Genomic DNA, 18,349 nt, shown 5'->3' on the forward strand with positions numbered 1-18,349 from the left:
GCCCGGCCGCCCCGCCCCGCCAGCCCGACTCCCGGCCACTGCTCCCCGACCGGCCCTTCCGCCTCACTCAGCCGCGCGGCAGAGCGGGACGGGAGCGGACCATGGAGCGGACGACGAGCAAGGAGCTCGCCCTGGTAAGGGGACCTGGGGTCCCAGGACCCCACATCCCTGGCGACCCTCAAGTCCAGAAACTCCAGGTCCCCGACCGCTCCTTGGATCCTCTCTCCCCTCAAATCGGACCCTTCGGAACAGCCTGGGAGTCCCTACCTCTGGCCTCCCGGCCCCTGACCCAGTGAAGTGGCTGGCTCCTTTTAGGGATGGTTGGTGGCGGGAGTGTCTCTGAACGCATCTGCGGGAGGGACTAGAGACAGACTCGCTAAGACTGGACCCTGGGACGTCCCCAAATGCCACCCGATCCTCCCAAGGGCTAGGTAGGAGGGTACCCGCGGCGCCGAGGGGACTTCCCGAGCCTGGACCCCTGCCCCGAGTCTCACTGACTCTGGCCGGCAAAGGGGGATAAAACTGGAGGGATCAGGCTTGAGTCCGCGGAAGAGGCGGGTCCGTGGTCCCAGGAGCCTTCCCCCTGCGGCGTCCTGAGCTCGCCTCCGCATCCAGGCGCCGCTGCAGGACTGGGGCGAGGAGACCGAGGACGGCGCGGTGTACAGTGTCTCCCTGCGGCGGCAGCGCAGTCAGCGCTTGAGTCCGGGAGCAGGGCCTCGGGGCACCCAGGTGAGGAACGGGTAGGAGGCTGGGGCCGAGCGGAAGGTGACCAGGTGAGGGAGGGGCTGAGTGGAGGGGAGGAACTGGGGCCCGAAGGAGGGGCGGGGCTTAGAGGCGACCAGGTAAGGATGGAGTGGGGCCCGGGGGCGGCCAGGTGAGTGGGGTAGATGAGGAGGCGGGGCCAGGTGAGGCCGAGGTGACTTGCAGGACTTGGGGACGGAACTGGACGGCAGGGCCTAGGTAAGCCAGGTTTAGTGGGGCGGAGCTGAAGGAGTGGTCTTTAGAAGAGACCAGGCGAGAGCAAGGTGGGGCGGAGAGCCTGGGAACGGGCCAGTGAAGCGCGGCAGGAGAGCTGGGAGCAGCCTGGGGGCAGAGGTGGGGGTGAGGTAGGGGTGACTTGTAAATGGGGCAGAGGGCAGGGCGGGGCCTGGGCGGATGAGGAGGTTCCAGGCGGGTTTCGGGGGTCGATTGTGCAATGGGGAAGAATTATGAACTCAGGGGGCAGGATTTAGAAGAATGGACAGGATCAGATGCAAGATCGGTGCTTCCCAAAGACACGATTGGAATGGGATGCTGGGGCCCACTCTTCTGTGTCTCACTGCGGTCACCCTGCCCCGCAGGCCCCTAGCCCCGGTGCCGACACCTTCCTCCATTACCGCACCAGCAAGGTGCGGACGCTGAGGGCAGCGCGGCTGGAGCGGCTGGTGCGGGAGTTGGTGTCTGGAGACCGTGAGCAGGACCCAGGCTTCGTGCCTGCCTTCCTGGCCACCCACCGGGCCTTTGTGCCCACTGCCCGCGTGCTGGACCTTCTCCTGCCACCGCCGCCGCCGCCCCTGCCGCCGGGGTCAGTACCAACGGGGGACTCTCATGTTCCCACCCCAGACCTTCACCCGGATACTCCTCTGCTCCCTCCGGTTTAGAACCAGGACCCCCCCCTCCAACCCCAGAATCTTCCTCCTGAGTCCCCTCCAGCCGCCCTCTTCCTCACCTGATGGCGGATGGGGGGATGTCTTTCCAGGGTGGAGATCAAGAAGACAGAGGGAAGAGATCTGACCTTCAACAACAACCTGAGGTTTGTCCTCCCGTCGGGTGTGGGCAGGGGGGCATAGAGGTCAAAAGGATCTGAAGTGTAGGGGCTCCAGCGGTCCAGAGCTCTGGGCTGGCCTCTGAGGCCCCACCCCTCTGGCCAGGGCTGTGGTGTCAGTGCTGGGCTCCTGGCTGCGGGACTACCCTCAGGATTTCTGGGATCCCCCTGCCCACTCGGACCTAGGCAGTGTTTGCACCTTTCTGGGCTGGGCAGCCCCATCAGGGGCTGAGGCCCGGGAGGCAGAAAAGCTGCTGGGAGATTTCCTGAAGAATGCTGAGCCACAGCAGGAAGAAGAGGAGCGGTCCCAGACATGGGCAGGTGAGCGGGTTGGGGAACCGATAGTGTCCGGAACAGGCATTCTCCCTCCCCCAGGGGTCTTCTCCCCTCACGGAGGAGCTACAGATCTTGGGCAAGGTTCTTAACCCTGTCTGAGCTTCAGTTTCTCCACCTGTAAAATGGGGATAATAGCCCTTTGTTTAAAGTACTGGCATTTGTCTATCACCTCCCCCACACGACACATCCCAACTACAAAGATAGTCCATCATTGGGTCAGGATACCCTGTGTTTTTGGCTACAAATCATCTATTACTACTTGCCTTAGGAGCTACAGAGACCTGGGTTCAAATCCTAGTTCTGCCATTTGCTGACTGTGCGACCTTGGATAAATCACCTCTCTGAGCCTCAGTTTCCTTATCTGCAAAATGGGGGCAATGACAGTACTTACCTCATTGGCTTCTTCATTCATTCAACAGATATTTAGCCACTGGCTCTGGGCACGTAACAGTGGACAGGAGCTCCCTGTTCCCTGGGGAAGACAATTAGTGGACAAGTAAATAAACAACTAATGAGGGCTTGGCAAATAGTATTATTTTTATTACTGTTGTTATCACAGATTCTCACTTATTAGAATCTACCACTTATAATGAAATCGATACAATAAATCATACTGATGTTTTCTAGTGAAGTGGGTGTCAGCAAACTATCCAGCCTTTTATGGAAAAGTCTGCTGGGACTTGCCTGGTGGTCCAGTGGTTAAGACTCTGCGTTTCCATTGCCGGGAGCATGCGTTCAATCCCTGGTCAGAGAACTAAGATCCCACATGCCACGTTTGTTGCTCTCTACAGCAGAGATCTACAACCTCTGTTGTAGAGAGCTTTGGGGGGAAGGAGAAATATCCACATACTTCATGCAGGTCTTTTTTCAGTTGTCATCTCCTCAGACATGCCTTCTCAGATCCCCTCCCAACAAATACAGCCTCCCACTCTGAGTCCTATTACCTGCCTTATTTTTCTGCATAGAACCTATTGGTCTTGTCCCCAACTCTATCCCCAGGGTCAGTTACAACACGGATTTATCTACTGAGTAATTGCATCCAGCTTATAAAGTATCATCTTTCAGCCATCTGTGTTTGATCTGATCCCTGTCACAAGAGCTTTATATCCCTAATCCATTTTTTAATCCTTAAACTGGCCACATTCCTCTCTGCTTTACGAAGTAGCAACCACTTCTCTCCCCTGGTGAGAGTTATTTATATACATGTTATCCCTTCATCTTCCCTCCTGGTTACCAAGTATCTTTCTTCCTCTGCCTTCAAGATTTCACCAGCTGATTCCAAGTCATCAGAGCTGCACAGGGCAGTGGGGTAGCCACTAGCCCCATGTGGCTATTAAAATTGAACTTAATTAACATTAAATAAAAATTAAAATCAGTTCTTTGGTCACAATGGCCACATTTCTAGTGCTCAGTAACCACATTGGGCAGCACAGGTAGAAAATATTTCCACCACTGCAGAAAATTCTATTGAAAGTGCTGCCCTAAGCTATGAGTTCTTGAGGTGAGAGGAGAAAATGAACATTTATCGAACACTGACTTTATGCCAGGATCTGGGAACCTTAGTATCCTTGTTTGGGGGTTACTTTTTACCATGGAAAATTTCAGACATATAGAAAAGTAGAGAGAAGTAATGTAAAGAACACTGAAACACCCATCACTCATCTTCAACAATTATCAATTTGACCAAAAATATTTTTTTCAGGATGATTTGAAGGCAAATCCCAGACTTACGTCCCTTCACACACAAATACTTTGGTTCTCACCGGTAATTGACAAGGACTTTAAATATATATATAACCTTCATGCCCACAATCTTTTCCAACGAAATCAGCAATAATTACTCAATATCAAAAAATACTCATATTCAAATTCCCCTATTGTTCCTAAGTTGTCTTCTTTATAGTTGTTTCTTCCAAAACCAAAGATCCATTTAAAGTGTTCTTTTTTTAAAAAATAAATTTATATATTTTATTTATTTACTTTTGGCTGTGTTGGGTCTTCGTTGCTGCGCGCGGGCTTTCTCTAATTGCGGCGAGCGGGGCCTACTCTTCGTTGTGATGCTCGGGCTTCTCATTGCGGTGGCTTCTCTTGTTGCGGAGCACGGACTCAAGGTGTGCGGGCTTCAGTAGTTGTGGCCCACGGGCTCAGTAGTTGTGGCGCACGGGCTTAGTTGCTCTGCGGCATGTGAGATCTTCTTGGACCAGGGCTGAAATCTGTGTGCCCTGCATTGGCAGGCGGATTCTTTACCACTATGCCACCAGGGAAGTCCCAAGTGTTCATTTCTTAGATCTCTCTTTTTCTATGACTGTTCCTCTTTGCCTTTTGATTAATGGCATTAGGAGAAAATAATGGGTCATTTGTCCCGAGGAATGTCTCACATCCTTCTCCATTTACCTGTTAGCTTTCTCATGGTGACATGAAACACGTTCCTCTATTCACCATATTTGCTGTAAGAGCTAAAGGTTTGATTAGATTTACGTGCAATTTTTCCCCCTATGCTCACTTTTTTTTTTTTTTTTGGTGCTCAAGTTATGGGATTTTAAAAAATTTTTATTTTATTTATTTTTTATACAGCAGGTTCTTATTAGTTGTCTGTTTTATACATATTAGTATATATATGTCAATCCCAATTCATCCCACCCCACTCTTTCCCTCCTTGGTGTCCATACTTTCCCTCCTTGGTGGTGTTCTCTACATCTGTGTCTCCATTTCTGCCTTGCAAACAGGTTCATCTGTACCATTTTTCTAGATTCCACATATATGCGTTAATATACAATATATTTTTTTCTCTTTCTGATTTACTTCACTCTGTGTGACAGTCTCTAGGTCCATCCACATCTCTACAAATGACCCAATTTCGTTCCTTTCTATGGCTGAGTAATTTTTCCCCCTATGCTCACTTTTAAAAACTAATATTTTGCGGGACTTCCCTGGTGGCCCAGTGGTTAAGACTCTGTGCTCCCACTGCAGGGGGCACAGGTTCGATTCCTGTTCCAGGACCTAAGATCCTGCATGCAGCATGGCACAGCCAAAAAACTTTTTTAAAAGTAGTATTTTGCAATGCTACCTGTCCTAATACGAAATGAAAGGCAGATAATTAAACAGACTTACAGAGATAATTTAAAAATAATAATATGATGCTGAAATTGTAATAGGAAGGAGAAATAAGACAAAAGCAATTTACACAACAATCAACTATACTTGTTGGTATGTCAATGTCTGGGCATGCCTCACCAGGAGACATGATGAAGTTGTTCAGTGCCTTCACCTGCCATAGCATCATGGCGAATATGGCAGCCAGAAACTAATGCAGGGGGATGCACTGGCGACGCAGATGCAGCAGCATAGATGTTGGTGACATCAACTTCCAAAATGGTGAACAACACTTGCCATTTCCATACAAAACAAAGTTCACAGTCCTTGCCTTTCTAGAGCCAAAATAATTAGTGTTTATAAGCAAGATAGTTGAGTTCTAGGTGCCAAGTATTGTAAACAGGTTTTTCAAGGACACAAATTTCTTGGAGGGACATTTGGAGGCTGGTGATACAATTCTTCACTATGAGTGCCAAGCCCCTCTTGTGGCAAGATTTCAACTTCCAAAATGTCCCCCTAGGGGGCGCCACCATTGAACGTCACCTCAGAAAAATCATATTTATTGAGTACTTTATAGCCGTCTGGTATGCGTGATTTCATGTGATTAAAAAAAAAATCCAAGTGAAGAAACCAAGGCACAGAGAGGTTTAAAGTCTTGCTTAATTCGCACAGCACCCCGGTGGACCAGTTTGGATTTGAACTGGGGACGTTAAGACGATAACCTTTCCTTAACCACAAGGTTATACCACCTCTAACCACCAGAAAAGGGCAGATGGATCCTATCCTAATACAGGTTCAAAGTCAAAAGGCTCTATTTTCTATTCTAGACTTTGAGCACCTGGCTTCAGATCTCTGCCATTTATTGAAGATGTGAGTTAGAGCAAATTCCTGCCTCAGTTTTGCCCTTAAAAAAGGTGCATAATAGTACCTCCCTCGCAGGGTTAGTGTATAAATTTCCCCGTTAATCCACCCAAGATGCTCAATGAACAGTTACTGCTGCTCTGAGGTTCTTAAAAACACTCAAGGAGATCTCTGTTTCACAGATGAGAAAAGTGAGGATCACAGATGCCCAAGGTCACGCAGCCAGTCCTGGATTCAAACTTCAGAATTTTTAACCCCCTCTAATGCTCCCTCAGGACATCCAGGGGTTGCCCAGATACCCCGTCCAGACTCCCCGGTAGGCTGCTTGGAAGAGGTGGAAGGACTCGTGCGGGAAGGTCCTGAGCTCCTGGACTTCAGTGTAGACGACGTGGCCGAGCAGCTGACCCTGATGGATGCGGTGAGGATCCCTGCTGGGCGCGGTCGGGAGGGGGCGGGGCGTAGAGGAGGGGCAAGGGGAAGATGCCCAGCTGAGCACAGATCCTACCCACCCCCAACCCCCGCGCGCAGGAGCTCTTCTCGCGCGTGCGGCCCTTCGAGTGCCTGGGCTCCGTGTGGTCGCAGCGGGACCGGCCGGGGGCCACAGGCACCGCCTCCACTGTGCGCGCCACTGTGACCCAGTTCAACACGGTGACCGGCTGCGTGCTGGGCTCGGTGCTCGGGTCGCCGGGCCTGGCCGCCCCGCAGAGGGCGCAGCGGCTGGAGAAGTGGATCCGCATCGCGCAGGTGCCTGTCGGGGGGTGGGTGGAAGGGGGCACGGGGCACCGAGGCCAGAGAGAGGTCGGGGGCGGGCGGAAGGCCGAGGACTGGGGTCTGGGGATACTCGGAGGATTGGGGCTGCCTAAGAGAAAGCCTAGGACGTGGCTGGGCGGGACTGGCGCCTGAGACCGCGGAGGGACGCAGGGCTGGTCTAGGAATAAGGATGGGATGGGGGCACTGGGGAGCGGATAGGCTTGGAGGAGAGACCAAAGCCAAGAGACGGAGGCAGAGGTCCTGAAAGAGACTGGATGGAAGCGGGGCAGGAGCCTGAGCAGAGAGGAAGAGTAGAAATGGGGGCCAGGAAAGAGAGTGGGGGCGTGGCAAGGCGAAGGGGGAAGAAGGTTGACACCTGGGGTGAGACTTGGTCTGGGAGGAGGAGTCTGGGTCTAGGAGAGATGCTACGGGTCCGTCTGGGGCCCAGGGAGAAGTAAGGAGTGGGGACACGGGGAGCCAAGGTCAGAGGAAGGGAATGGAGGGGCAGCCGGGGGAGGGGCTGGGACTGCAGGTTGGAGAGGGGGAGGGGGCCCCTGGGGGAGGAGGCTGAATCTGGGTAGCTCGTCAGATATGGGGCGAGCTGTAAGGATCTAACCTGGGGTCACAAGTCACGGGATCAAAGGTGGATCATACTTGGAGTTCAGGCTTGGGGGTGTGACCAGCGATCCCCCACCCCGCTCCCCAGCGCTGCCGGGAACTGCGGAACTTCTCCTCCCTGCGCGCCATCCTGTCCGCCCTGCAGTCTAACCCCATCTACCGGCTCAAGCGCAGCTGGGGTGCCCTGAGCCGGTGAGCAAGGGGCGGGGTGCTGGCGCGGGACTCCTTGCCCACCTCATGCCAGCTCTGACTCTCCCCGCGGCCACCCCTGACCCCTCTCCTGTACCCCCAGGGAACCGTTATCCACTTTCAGGAAACTTTCGCAGATTTTTTCCGATGAGAACAATCACCTCAGCAGCAGAGAGATTCTCTCCCAGGTACAGATGGGTGAGGACCCCTCAGATCCCAGGCCCAGGAAGGGGACCAGGGGCCCGGCAAGGCATTGCTTGTCATTGTCATAACATTCAGTGTCCTTTCCCTATGCCTCGAGAATGACCTTCCTCTTGTCTGTGGGCAGCCCTGCGTTTTTACTCCCTCTGCTGCCCTCATTATAGCTCACACTTGGTGGCTGCCTTATTTATTCATTCAACAAATACCAGAAGTTACAGGGAAAAGGTCACTGAAGGCCAGAGTCAGAGCAAAGAGTGAAAAAAAAAAATTCTGCTAAGGACTTGACTTTGATAAGAAAAACTGGAAAAAAAAATTGTGCCAACAAGGTTCAGGGCATTTCTGGGGGATCTCCAGGTACAAGGATTTTCACCTGTGTGAAGGCCAGACTTGGGGGCCAAGGTACCCACAAGCCCCACCTCCCATCATCCCCAGTGAGCCCTGCCCCCTCTGCTTATCTGTTCTCTCCCCCTCCCTGTTCACTTTCCCTTGGGTATGGCCTTTACAACTGCTTGTGATGGAGGCATCTTCCCCGAGGGAGGGGACAAAGAGAGCCCAGGACTGCTCAGTTCTTCCCCTTCCCCCAGGAGGAGGCTACCGAGGAGAATGCCCCCCCAGGAAGCCTGCCCTCAGTGAGTGATGTGGTTTGGGATGAGGAACAAGCAGGATCCTGGGTGGGGGGTGGAGCCTGGTGGGGTCGGTGATGGCTGAGAGTGACTGGAGCTCTGGGGGCCACAGAAACTGCCCCCAGGCCCCATCCCCTACCTTGGCACCTTTCTCACGGACCTGGTTATGCTGGATACAGCCCTGCCGGACATGCTGGAGGTCTGAGCCCTGACCCTTGACTCCTGACCCCAGCCTCACTCACCCTCAGTACAGAGGGCCTCCTGACCTCACACCCGTGACCCTGCCTTGTGCTCCTGACCCCAGCCCCCTTAGTGCGGTAGGGCTCCTGACATCCCAACCCCTGACCTTGACCCTTGATCCTTGACCCTGGAGGTTCCAGTTCAGACAAAATTTGCCCCCAGGGGGATCTCATCAACTTTGAAAAGAGGAGGAAGGTAAGTGGGCACTGGGGTGGGCATGCCGGGGGGGGGGGGGGGGGGGCGGTCCAGGATGGGGGTTGAGCATGGACGGGGTCTCAGAGGTCACCCCCTCAGGAGTGGGAGATCCTGGCCCACATCCAGCAGCTGCAGAGGTGCTGTCAGAGCTACTGCCTGAGCTCCCACCTGCCCATCCTGGCTGCCCTGCGCACCCAGCGCCAGCTCAGCGAGGAGCAGAGGTGACCAACATGTGGCCTGGCCTGACCAACCTCCCACTCGCTGACCCTGGATCACACACTGGATCCACCTCCCCCATGCACCTCTCCAGCTCCTCCTAAGACCCCCCTCCTGAGCCCTGACACCCCCCCACCCAGCCTGTCACCTTGCATTGTCTGCGGCCCAGTCGAGGGCCCCAGTTGACCTCTGACCCCAAACTTTGACCCATCTGACTTTCTGACTTCAACCTTTAACATGCAGCTGGCCATTCCATTCAACCATCTCATCTTTTCTTTCCCCCCACCTCTGGCCCTATCTGACCCATGACCCCATTCATAACCCCCATCTGACTCTCTGAGCCCAATCATTGACCCCCAATTCTGAGCAACTGACTCTTATGTCAGAGCATCCAACTCAACTGTCCCAATGGTTTCTTTTCATTCTACTGAATCCATGATCCTAACAATTGACCTCAGTGATTATCTGACCTTGAACTCTATCCCCGACCCAATTTGACTCCTCAGTCCCACGCTGTAAACCCCTGTGTGACCTGCCAACCAAGCCATCTCATCTCATCCCTGATAAGACCCCACAGCTGTAATGGCCCTGACCCCAACGTTGGGTGCCCACCCCCTGGCTGTTCCCACACACACACACACACCCAAAACCCAGCTCCCGACCGATTCTAACTCATTTCCCAACCCCCCCATCGCATCTGCATCTTGACCCCTCAGCTACCGCATCTCCCGGGTCATTGAGCCACCGGCCGCCTCCTGCCCCAGCTCCCCACGCGTCCGGCGGCGAATCAGCCTCACCAAGCGCCTCAGCGCGTGAGTCTCAGGGAGTATGTGGGGAGTGACGTGGGCAGAGATGGCATCCGCTCCTGGGACTGAGTCTGGCCTCAGCCTCATCCCCTGTCTCTATTTTCAGGAAGCTGTCCCGAGAGAGAGGCTCATCCCCTGGTGGGAGTCCCAGGGATCCCTCATCCTCCACCTCCAGGTCAGCATCCCATTTGGTAAAGGGGCTGGAGAGGACAGGATCAGAGATCAGGGCAGCCACCCCACTTCAGACTCTGTGTCTCCCCCAGTCTGTCCCCAGCGTCCCCCCCATCCAGTCCTAGAACGAGGGACCCTCCTCCCAGCAGTCCTCCGGCCTCTCCAGGGCCCCAGGGCCCCAGCACCAAGGTACCAGGACTATGTGTACATGTGGGACTGCGGGCACCCAGGGCTGTGTGTGTGTACAGGATTTGGGGGCTAGGTATGTACACAGGAGACTATGCACACAGTTGGCTGAACACTCTAGGGATATGTCCAGGAAGCCACATGCATTTTCATGGCCCCGTTTGAGGGACTGTCCATCAGTTATGCTCAGATGTGGACCAGAGCTTCCACTTAGACACAAGGTACTCTGGGGTGCAATCACCCACTTTTGCACAGATATGCATTTTCCTAGGAACTTGCATACCTGGAGGGGAAATGCGGGCATGAATATCCACAGGACCATGTGCAGGGTTTTTCATGGACATGGGCTTGTGCGTATCCAACAATTGTGAGCAAATGGGTGCAGTCGCCGCTCTCTGGTTACACAGGGTTTCTTGTGTGTGAACATGAGTCGTGTGTGAATTCATGTAACAGGGCGTGAAAGTCTGTAAGTGATGGGATTGCATAGATATGGGCTTGTGTGTGTACCCTAATTGCATGTCCCAGGCTTGGGGTGTGCAGGAAGACGTGTTGCGTACAATGAGGGAGGGGCCTCGTGCTCTCACCGCTCAGTCCCCACCCCACTGCCTACAGCTGCCACTGAGCCCAGACCTACCAGGCCCCTGGACCCTGGCCTTGCCCTTGAGTGGCCCTCACATCTCCCTCCCCGGGCAACAGGGCTCAGAGGCCTGCGTCGTCCGAGTCAGCATCGACAATGACCATGGAAATCTGTATCGGAGCATCCTGGTGAGGGGCTGTGCCTGGGACATGCTGGTGGCAGCCCTGCCCTTGGGGCTTGGGCTGTCATCCCTCACCTCTTGCACTCTCTTCCCAGCTCACTAGTCAGGACAAGGCCCCCAGCGTGGTGCAGCGAGCCTTGGAAAAGCACAATGTGGCTCAGCCCTGGGCCCAGGACTATCAGCTCTTCCAAGCCCTTCCTGGGGACAGGGGTGAGCAGAGACAGCTTGGAGCCAGAGCTGGGGGGCAGCTTCAGGAGGGGGGCGGCAGACTGACCGGGATGGTTCTGGCACAGAGTAGGGGTGAGATGAAGCAGGGTTGGGGTAAGGGCAGAAAAACATTGGTACCTTCGTTAGATGGGGTCATGAGGTTGTCCTGTCTCAGTGTGAGGGAAGCGGGCACCAAAGGTGACTTCCTAGGATTTATGGGGAAATGAGATTGTCCAGGGTCCAGTGGAGAGGGAATGTAGAAGGTCATCCGGGCTTAAATTTGTAGAACCATGAGGTTATTCAGGCTCAACCTGGTGGAGCACAAGACTGAAGCAGGGTCTGGGCTTGGATCTGAGGGGAAATGAGTTTGTCCAAGCTCAGCATGGGGACTCTGAATTTGGCATAGGCGAGGGCCACATGGTACTGAAATTCAGGGTAGGGAAACATGAGGTCGTTCAGTGTACATGTGAGTAGGAGGTTGTCCAGTTTTCAAGAAGGAGAGGCAGCGGCTTCCCTGGTGGCGCAGTGGTTGAGAGTCCGCCTGCCAAGGCAGGGGACACGGGTTTGTGCCCCGGTCCGGGGAGATCCCACATGCCGCGGAGCGGCTAGGCCTGTGAGCCGTGGCCGCTGGGCCTGTGCGTCCGGAGCCTGTGCTCCACAATGGGAGAGGCCACAACAGAGAGAGGCCCGCGTACCGCAAAAAAAAAAAAAAAAAAAAAAAAAAGAGGGAGAGGCAACAGGGAACTATATTCAGTATCCTGTGACAAACCATAATCGAAAAGAATATGAAAAAGAATTCTGTATAACTGAGTCACTTTGCGGTACAGAAGAAATTAACACAATATTGTAAATCAACTATACTTCAGTTAAAAAGTTTTTTAAATGGAGAAAAAAATGTAGGAAGAAAAAAGAGAGAGAGGCAAGAGATTGACATGCTAAGGAATTCCCTGGCAGTCCAGTGGTTAGGGCTCTGTGCTTCCACTGCAGGGGGGCACGGGTTCCGTCCCTGGTCGGGGAACTAAGATCCCACAAGCCCCACAGTGTGGCCAAAAAAAAAACCAGAGAGAAAGCGACACATTAAAGGGCATGATGTGAGGTTGGCTGGACGTTAGGAAGGATACATGAGGTTGTTCGCGTGTCAAGTGTGAGGTTTGTACAGGCTGGAAGTGGGAAGTCAGAAGCTGTCCAAGTTCATGGTGAGAGCAGCATGAACTTGGCTGGGAGCTGGCTGTGGGGGAAGGGTGGGATGGGCAGGAAGTTGATTGGGCTGGGTGGCCTGACTTTGTTCAAGCCTGTAGTGCAGGTTGTCTAGACTCCGGGGGGAAATAGCAGGAGGTAGCCCAGGTTCACGGGGTTGGAGGTGGGGGGAGACATGAGGTTGTGCAGGCTTTGAGTGGGAAGTGGTCTAGGTTCACAGAGAGAGGAGAATGAGGTTGGTTTAGCACTAGGTGAAGGGACCCAGGGTTGTTCAGGCTCCAAGGTGAATGATGGAAGGTTACCTAGGTCCTCTGTGAGGGAAGTATGAGGTTGTGTGGGCCTCTCACCGTCATCTCCACCCCTTGTCAGAGCTCCTGATTCCTGACAATGCCAATGTCTTCTACGCAATGAGCCCAGCCGCCCCCGGAGACTTCGTGCTGCGGCGGAAGGAGGGGGCCCGGCGTACAACCTCAGTCTCCCCAGCCTGAGATGGTTCTCCCCCTCCTCCAGGACATGGGCCCCACGGGCAGCAAGGGGCCTGGCTTCTCTCACCAGGGGGCAGGGAGGGAGCTCTTCTCTGGAAATCTCTCATTCCCCAGTAGAGGCCATTGTCCTCCATACCCTGTAAACTCCCCCTCCCCAAACTTTATTGGACCTCATCCCTCTGACCCTTTTGGCACCACACCCCTATTCCAAAGACATCAGCCCATGGGTGGCTGGTGGAGAGCTTCATCCCATAAACATAGAAAGGGGTGCGGTGTCAGGGGACAGACCCTCTCCCAGAGAAATCTTGTAACTGCTGGAGACATATCTGAAGCAATAGAAGTGGATGAAAATAGTGATCAAAGTTATGAAAGCAGGAGTCTTGTTTGTTCTGCGCCTGTGCTTCATGTTCACTTTTCATCAAGATAAGAATTGAGGGCTTCCCTGGTGGCGCAGTGGTTGAGAGTCCGCCTGCCGATGCAGGGGACACGGGTTCGTGCCCCGGTCCGGGAGGATCCCACATGCCGCGGAGCGGCTGGGCCCGTGAGCCATGGCCACTGAGCCTGCGCGTCCGGAGCCTGTGCTCCACAGGGTGAGGCGTGACTTGAATCCAGGGGGGTCTCTGTCACAAACAGAGGGTTCAGGACTCCCTCCCTCAACATTGTTGGGGTGGTATGATTCTTTTCTGCCATGTATATGGGAGAGTGAAGAAGAAATTTCACTGGAATCAGAGACAAATAACATCATCACCCGTGAGTCATTAAGGGCTGTGAGGATGAGAGGGGTGAGCTAGCGGTACTGGGGTAGGATGAAGAAACAGGTAGAGAAGGCACAGACGAAGTGAGCTGTAGGGCCACCCACAACATAATCATAACAACAACAGCGACAACAAGAATGATACTGACTCATGAACTCCCACTCTGCCAGATATCAACTAGGGGCTTTATATCTAACTGTATTAATCAGGGTTCTTTCTGTTTCGAGTGGTCAAAAACCCAAATCAAACAGGTATGTGCAAAAAAAGGAAATGAATGCCCGTGTAATTGTAAAGTTCCATGGGTCCAGCTTCAGGCACAGTTGGATCCAGGGACTCAAAAGATGTCACCAGGACTTTGTAACAAAATCTCTTGCCTCTGATTTGCTCTGAGAATGAGACTGTCCATTGTCTCCCTAAATCCATTCACCTTCTTCTATGGTAAGGGAAACACTGGTTTTTAGCTGGCTACCCAGAGTAAAAACCACATTTCCAGTCTCCCTTGCAGCAAAATGTGGTCATATGACAAAGTCTTAACCAATGAGATGTAAAGGGAAAGAATATGGGTAAATTCCAGGCTCTGTCCTTGAAGAGAAGGGTTGTGTCCTCTCCTTCTCCCTTTTCCGCCTCCTGGTGGTTAGAATGAAGACGTGGAGTAGATCATCTTGGAGTAGGTGGTTCATACCCTCTGAATAACTGAGCCATAAAACTGGAAGGAGTGTGGCCCTCTGAGACCAGGGAGCAGCCATATTGTTTTGCTGCTACTTGGATTGTTACAAAAGAGAGAACTAAATGCCTATCTTATTTAAGCCATCACGTTATGATTTGGGTCTCTATTACAGTAGCCAAAAGAACATTTAAATGACTACTGCCCCACTCCAAGGCAGCCTCACCCTCGTTGGGGCAGTGCCAGGCTTACATCCCACCAGCTCCACCTTCCCATGCAAGGAAAATCCCTTCATCCCATCAGCTCCAGCAAAAGTCCCAGAGCAGGTGCTGACTGGACCAGCGTGTCTTGTAACCACCCCTGAGCCAATCACTGTGTTCAGGGGAATGTGATATGTTCATTGGCCGGGCCTGGGTCCTGTGCTCATTCTGTCAGCTGGCAGAGACATTTCAAATCACAGGAATGGAGTCTGGGAGGGCATGTAAATAGAAATTACATTTGCTGTTACTAGGAAAAGGGAGAATTCTGGTGAACATGAAAAAAAAAAAAAAACAAAGACAATCCCTAGGGTTCTAAACATTGTCCCTGGAACAATAATGGGGGATGCCCAGGCATTGTCTGGAGTGGGAGAGGAACTAGAAGAATCTAGTTATCATGTAGGGCCTCATGAAAAACTGTTAAGCACACAGCACGCTACTTTACAGGAATTTTTTTTCTCTAAGTATTAAGACATTAAGACCAATCGGGACTTCCCTGGTGGCACAGTGGTTAAGAATCCGCCTGCCAATGCAGGGGACATGGGTTTGAGCCCTGGTCTGGGAAGATCCCACATGCCGCGGAGCAACTAAGCCCGTGTGCCACAACTGCTGAGCCTGCGTGCTGCAACTACTGAAGCCCGCGCACCTAGAGCCCGTGCTCCACAACAAGAGAAACCACCACAATGAGAAGCCCGTGCACCACAGCGAAGAGCAGCCCTCACTCGCTGCAACTAGAGAAAGCCCGTGTGCAGCAACCAAGACCCAACGCAGCCAAAAATATAATAATAATGAAAAATAAATATAAAAATTTTTTTAAGTTTTCATTAAAAAAAAGACCAACCAGATGTAAGTAACAGCATCCTTCTTAAGTTAGCTTAAGCAAATAATTGCTATCCTTACTGAGTGCTTACAATGCACCAGGCATGTTCTCAGAAGTTGACATAATCTATCTCATAATCCTCACAATAGCCTTATGTGGGGGCGGGGAGGGGTGCACTATTATCATGCCCATTTTATACATGAAAAACTGAGACTAGGAAGGGTTAAGTAACTTTTCCAAGGTGGCATGGTAAGTGGCAAGGTTGGGGTACAAACCTGAATGGCCTGCAATACATCAGAACACATGCACTTACCAACAGGGCTAGTTTGCCTCTCACAATCACAGTTTACAGTTTCTCTCCTTCTCTCTCCCTCTTTCTCTCTCTCTCTCTCCCTCTCTCTCACACACACACTCAAACCAAATGCCAATTTCTGGAGGAAGAGATTCTCATTGACTTCTGTTATTTTTGTTTGTTTGTTTGTTTCTTGTCCACACTGCCCAGCTTGTGGGATCTGAGTTTCCCTACCAGCAACAGAACCCATACCGCCTGCAGGGGAAGCATGGAATTCTAACCACTGGACCACCAGGGAATTCCCCGACTTCTGTTTTTAAAAGTGCAGGACAGGACTTCCCTGGTGGTTCAGTAGTCAAGAATCTGCCTGTCAATGCAGGGGACACAGGTTTGAGCCCTGGACCGGGAAGATTCCACGTGCTGCGGAGCAACTAAGCCCCCAAGCCATAACTACTGAGCCCAAATGGCACAGCTACTGAAGCCTGCACGCCTAGAGCCCAGTGCTCCGCAACTAGAGAAGCCACCACAATGAGAAGCCCACACACCGCAACGAAGAGTAGCCCCCACTCGCCGCAAGGAGAGAGCCTGCGTGCATCAACAAAGACCCAACACAGCCAAAAATACATAAATAAATTTATTTTTTTTTAAAGTGCAGAAGTACTCAGGAACAGCTCTATCCAGTGGCTAACACAAAGTCAACTGTTTCTCTATATCTCTCAGCTTGGTTTTTCACTAATCTTTTACTCCACAAATATTTCCTGACCTCCTACTGTATGGCAGGCCCCGTTCTAGGTACTGGGGATGCAGAAATGAACAAAACGGACTAGTAAAGGTGGTGAATCAATAACAAAGCATCAAATACATATTAGATAAAATAAGTACAGGGACTGCAAAATGCTGCTACTACTACTACTACTGAGCCGTTTAAGGGCTGATGGGGAGTGTGGGGCTAGAGGGTTGCTATTTTATTTAATTGTTTGTTTGTTTGTTTATTTTTACTTTTGGCTCTGTTGGGTCTTTGTTGCTGCATGCGGGCTTTCTTTACTTGCGGTGAGCGGGGTCTACTCTTCATTGCGGTGTGCAGGCTTCGCATTGCAGTGGCTTCTCTTGTTGCAGAGCACGGGCTCTAGGCGCATGGGCTTCAGTAGTTGTGGCGCGTGGGCTCAGTAGTTGTGCCTCGCGGGCTCTAGAGCGCAGGCTCAGTAGTCGTGGCGCACGGGCTTAGTAGCTCCGCGGCATGCGGGATCTTCCCCGACCAGGAATCGAACCCGTGTCCCCTGCCTTGGCAGGCAGATTCTTATGCACTGCACCACCAGGGAAGCCCGAGGGTTGCTATTTTAAATACGGTGAGCAAAGAGGGCTTCATTGAGGAGGTGACATTTAGGCAGAGGCCTAAGTAAAGTGAAGGAGTGAGCCCCATGTCTAGTTAGAGGAAGAGTCTACGGGTGGAGGTAACAGACAGTTCAGAAGCCCACATTAGCTTCATTATCAGGCAATTTTTTCCCTCCTAATGGCAAAGATGTCTCTGGCTAGTCATCTGCTCACCTCATCGTCCAACAGAAAGCGGCGCCCCATTTCCCAGTAACTCCAGGAAAAGTCCCATGATGGAAGCTCACTGGATCCCTTTCGGCCACATGCCCTCCCTGAACCAATCACTGTGCTCCAGGGAATGGAGCTCTCTCTCTCTCTCTCTCTGTTTTTTTTTTTTTTTTTTTTTTTTTTTTTGCGGTACGCGGGCCTCTCACTGTTGTGGTCTCTCCCGTTGTGGAGCACAGGCTCCGGACGCGCAGGCTCAGCGGCCATGGCTCACGGGCCCAGCCGCTCCGCGGCACGTGGGATCTTCCTGGGCCGGGGCACAAACCCGTGTCCCCTGCATCGGCAGGCGGACTCTCAACCACTGCGCCACCAGAGAAGCCCTCTCTTTTTTTAATTAATAAATTTATTTATTTATGGGTCTTCGTTGCTGGGCGCGGACTTTCTCTAGTTAAGGCAAGCGGGGGCTACTCTTCGTTGCAGTGGGCAGGCTTCTCATTGCGGTGGCTTCTCTTGTTGTGGAGCACGGGCTCTAGGCGCGTGAGCTTCAGTGGTTGTGGCACACGAGCTCAGTAGCTGTGGTCGCGGGCTTTAGAGCGCAGGCTCAGTAGTTGTGGCACATGGGCTTAGTTGCTCCGCGGCACATGGGATCTTCCCAGACCAGGGCTCGAACCTGTGTTTCCTGCACTGGCAGGCGGATTCTTAACCACTGCACAACCAGGGAGCTCTCTGGCTAATCTGGGGCAAGCTGCCGCAATGAGGTAGGTATCAGCACCACCCCCTCCGCCTTCCCCAGGCATGTACCTCTGTGGGGAGGGTGTTTACCCCAGTTTAAGCTCAGCCCAGGTGAAAAGCTTTTATAGTTTGTTCTATACTTTCCAGATTATCAAAAGAACTGCACACTCCTTGTAAAATAAAATCCCAATAGTATTGAAATGTAAGCAGAAAAAAAATCACACATGAAACCTCACACTCCAGAATATATGTAATTTTACAAATGCAGGCTCTTTCGCACATACTGTCCGGCAGCACTGCCCAACGCTGTGCAAACACTCAACCGCTACTCACTATTACGATTATTATTTTCCTACC

The 18,349-nt window shown here is 52.5% G+C and overlaps 1 protein-coding gene across 2 annotated transcripts; it reads left to right on the forward strand.

Moving 5' to 3' along the window:
- The first annotated feature begins 101 nt into the window (after positions 1–101).
- Positions 102–12,939, forward strand: RGL3 (ral guanine nucleotide dissociation stimulator like 3). Of its 2 annotated transcripts, none has more exons than XM_065874123.1 (19): positions 102–134; positions 616–729; positions 1,341–1,564; positions 1,739–1,792; positions 1,911–2,125; positions 6,370–6,512; positions 6,623–6,838; positions 7,551–7,654; positions 7,755–7,839; positions 8,437–8,481; positions 8,588–8,674; positions 8,878–8,910; positions 9,010–9,131; positions 9,843–9,938; positions 10,039–10,107; positions 10,178–10,292; positions 10,902–11,054; positions 11,143–11,257; positions 12,821–12,939. In XM_065874123.1, the coding sequence occupies exons 1-19, from the start codon at positions 102–104 to the stop codon at positions 12,937–12,939; spliced, it is 2,142 nt and encodes a 713-aa protein (XP_065730195.1). The 2 variants fall into 2 exon arrangements, with proteins under 2 accessions (XP_065730195.1, XP_065730196.1); XM_065874124.1 differs by having other exon boundaries at positions 10,196–10,292.
- The last annotated feature ends 5,410 nt before the right edge of the window (positions 12,940–18,349 follow it).

Source organism: Phocoena phocoena, chromosome 3 (genome assembly GCF_963924675.1).
Source record: "Phocoena phocoena chromosome 3, mPhoPho1.1, whole genome shotgun sequence".
NCBI lineage: Eukaryota > Metazoa > Chordata > Mammalia > Artiodactyla > Phocoenidae > Phocoena > Phocoena phocoena.

Coding starts and splice junctions, on each gene's coding strand:
- RGL3 (XM_065874123.1), top strand. CDS start 102: ATGGAGCGGACGACGAGCAAGGAGCTCGCCCTG. Junction 7,655..7,754: donor AGCTGGGGTGCCCTGAGCCG/GTGAGCAAGGGG, acceptor CTGTACCCCCAG/GGAACCGTTATCCACTTTCA. Junction 8,675..8,877: donor CCCTGCCGGACATGCTGGAG/GTCTGAGCCCTG, acceptor ATTTGCCCCCAG/GGGGATCTCATCAACTTTGA.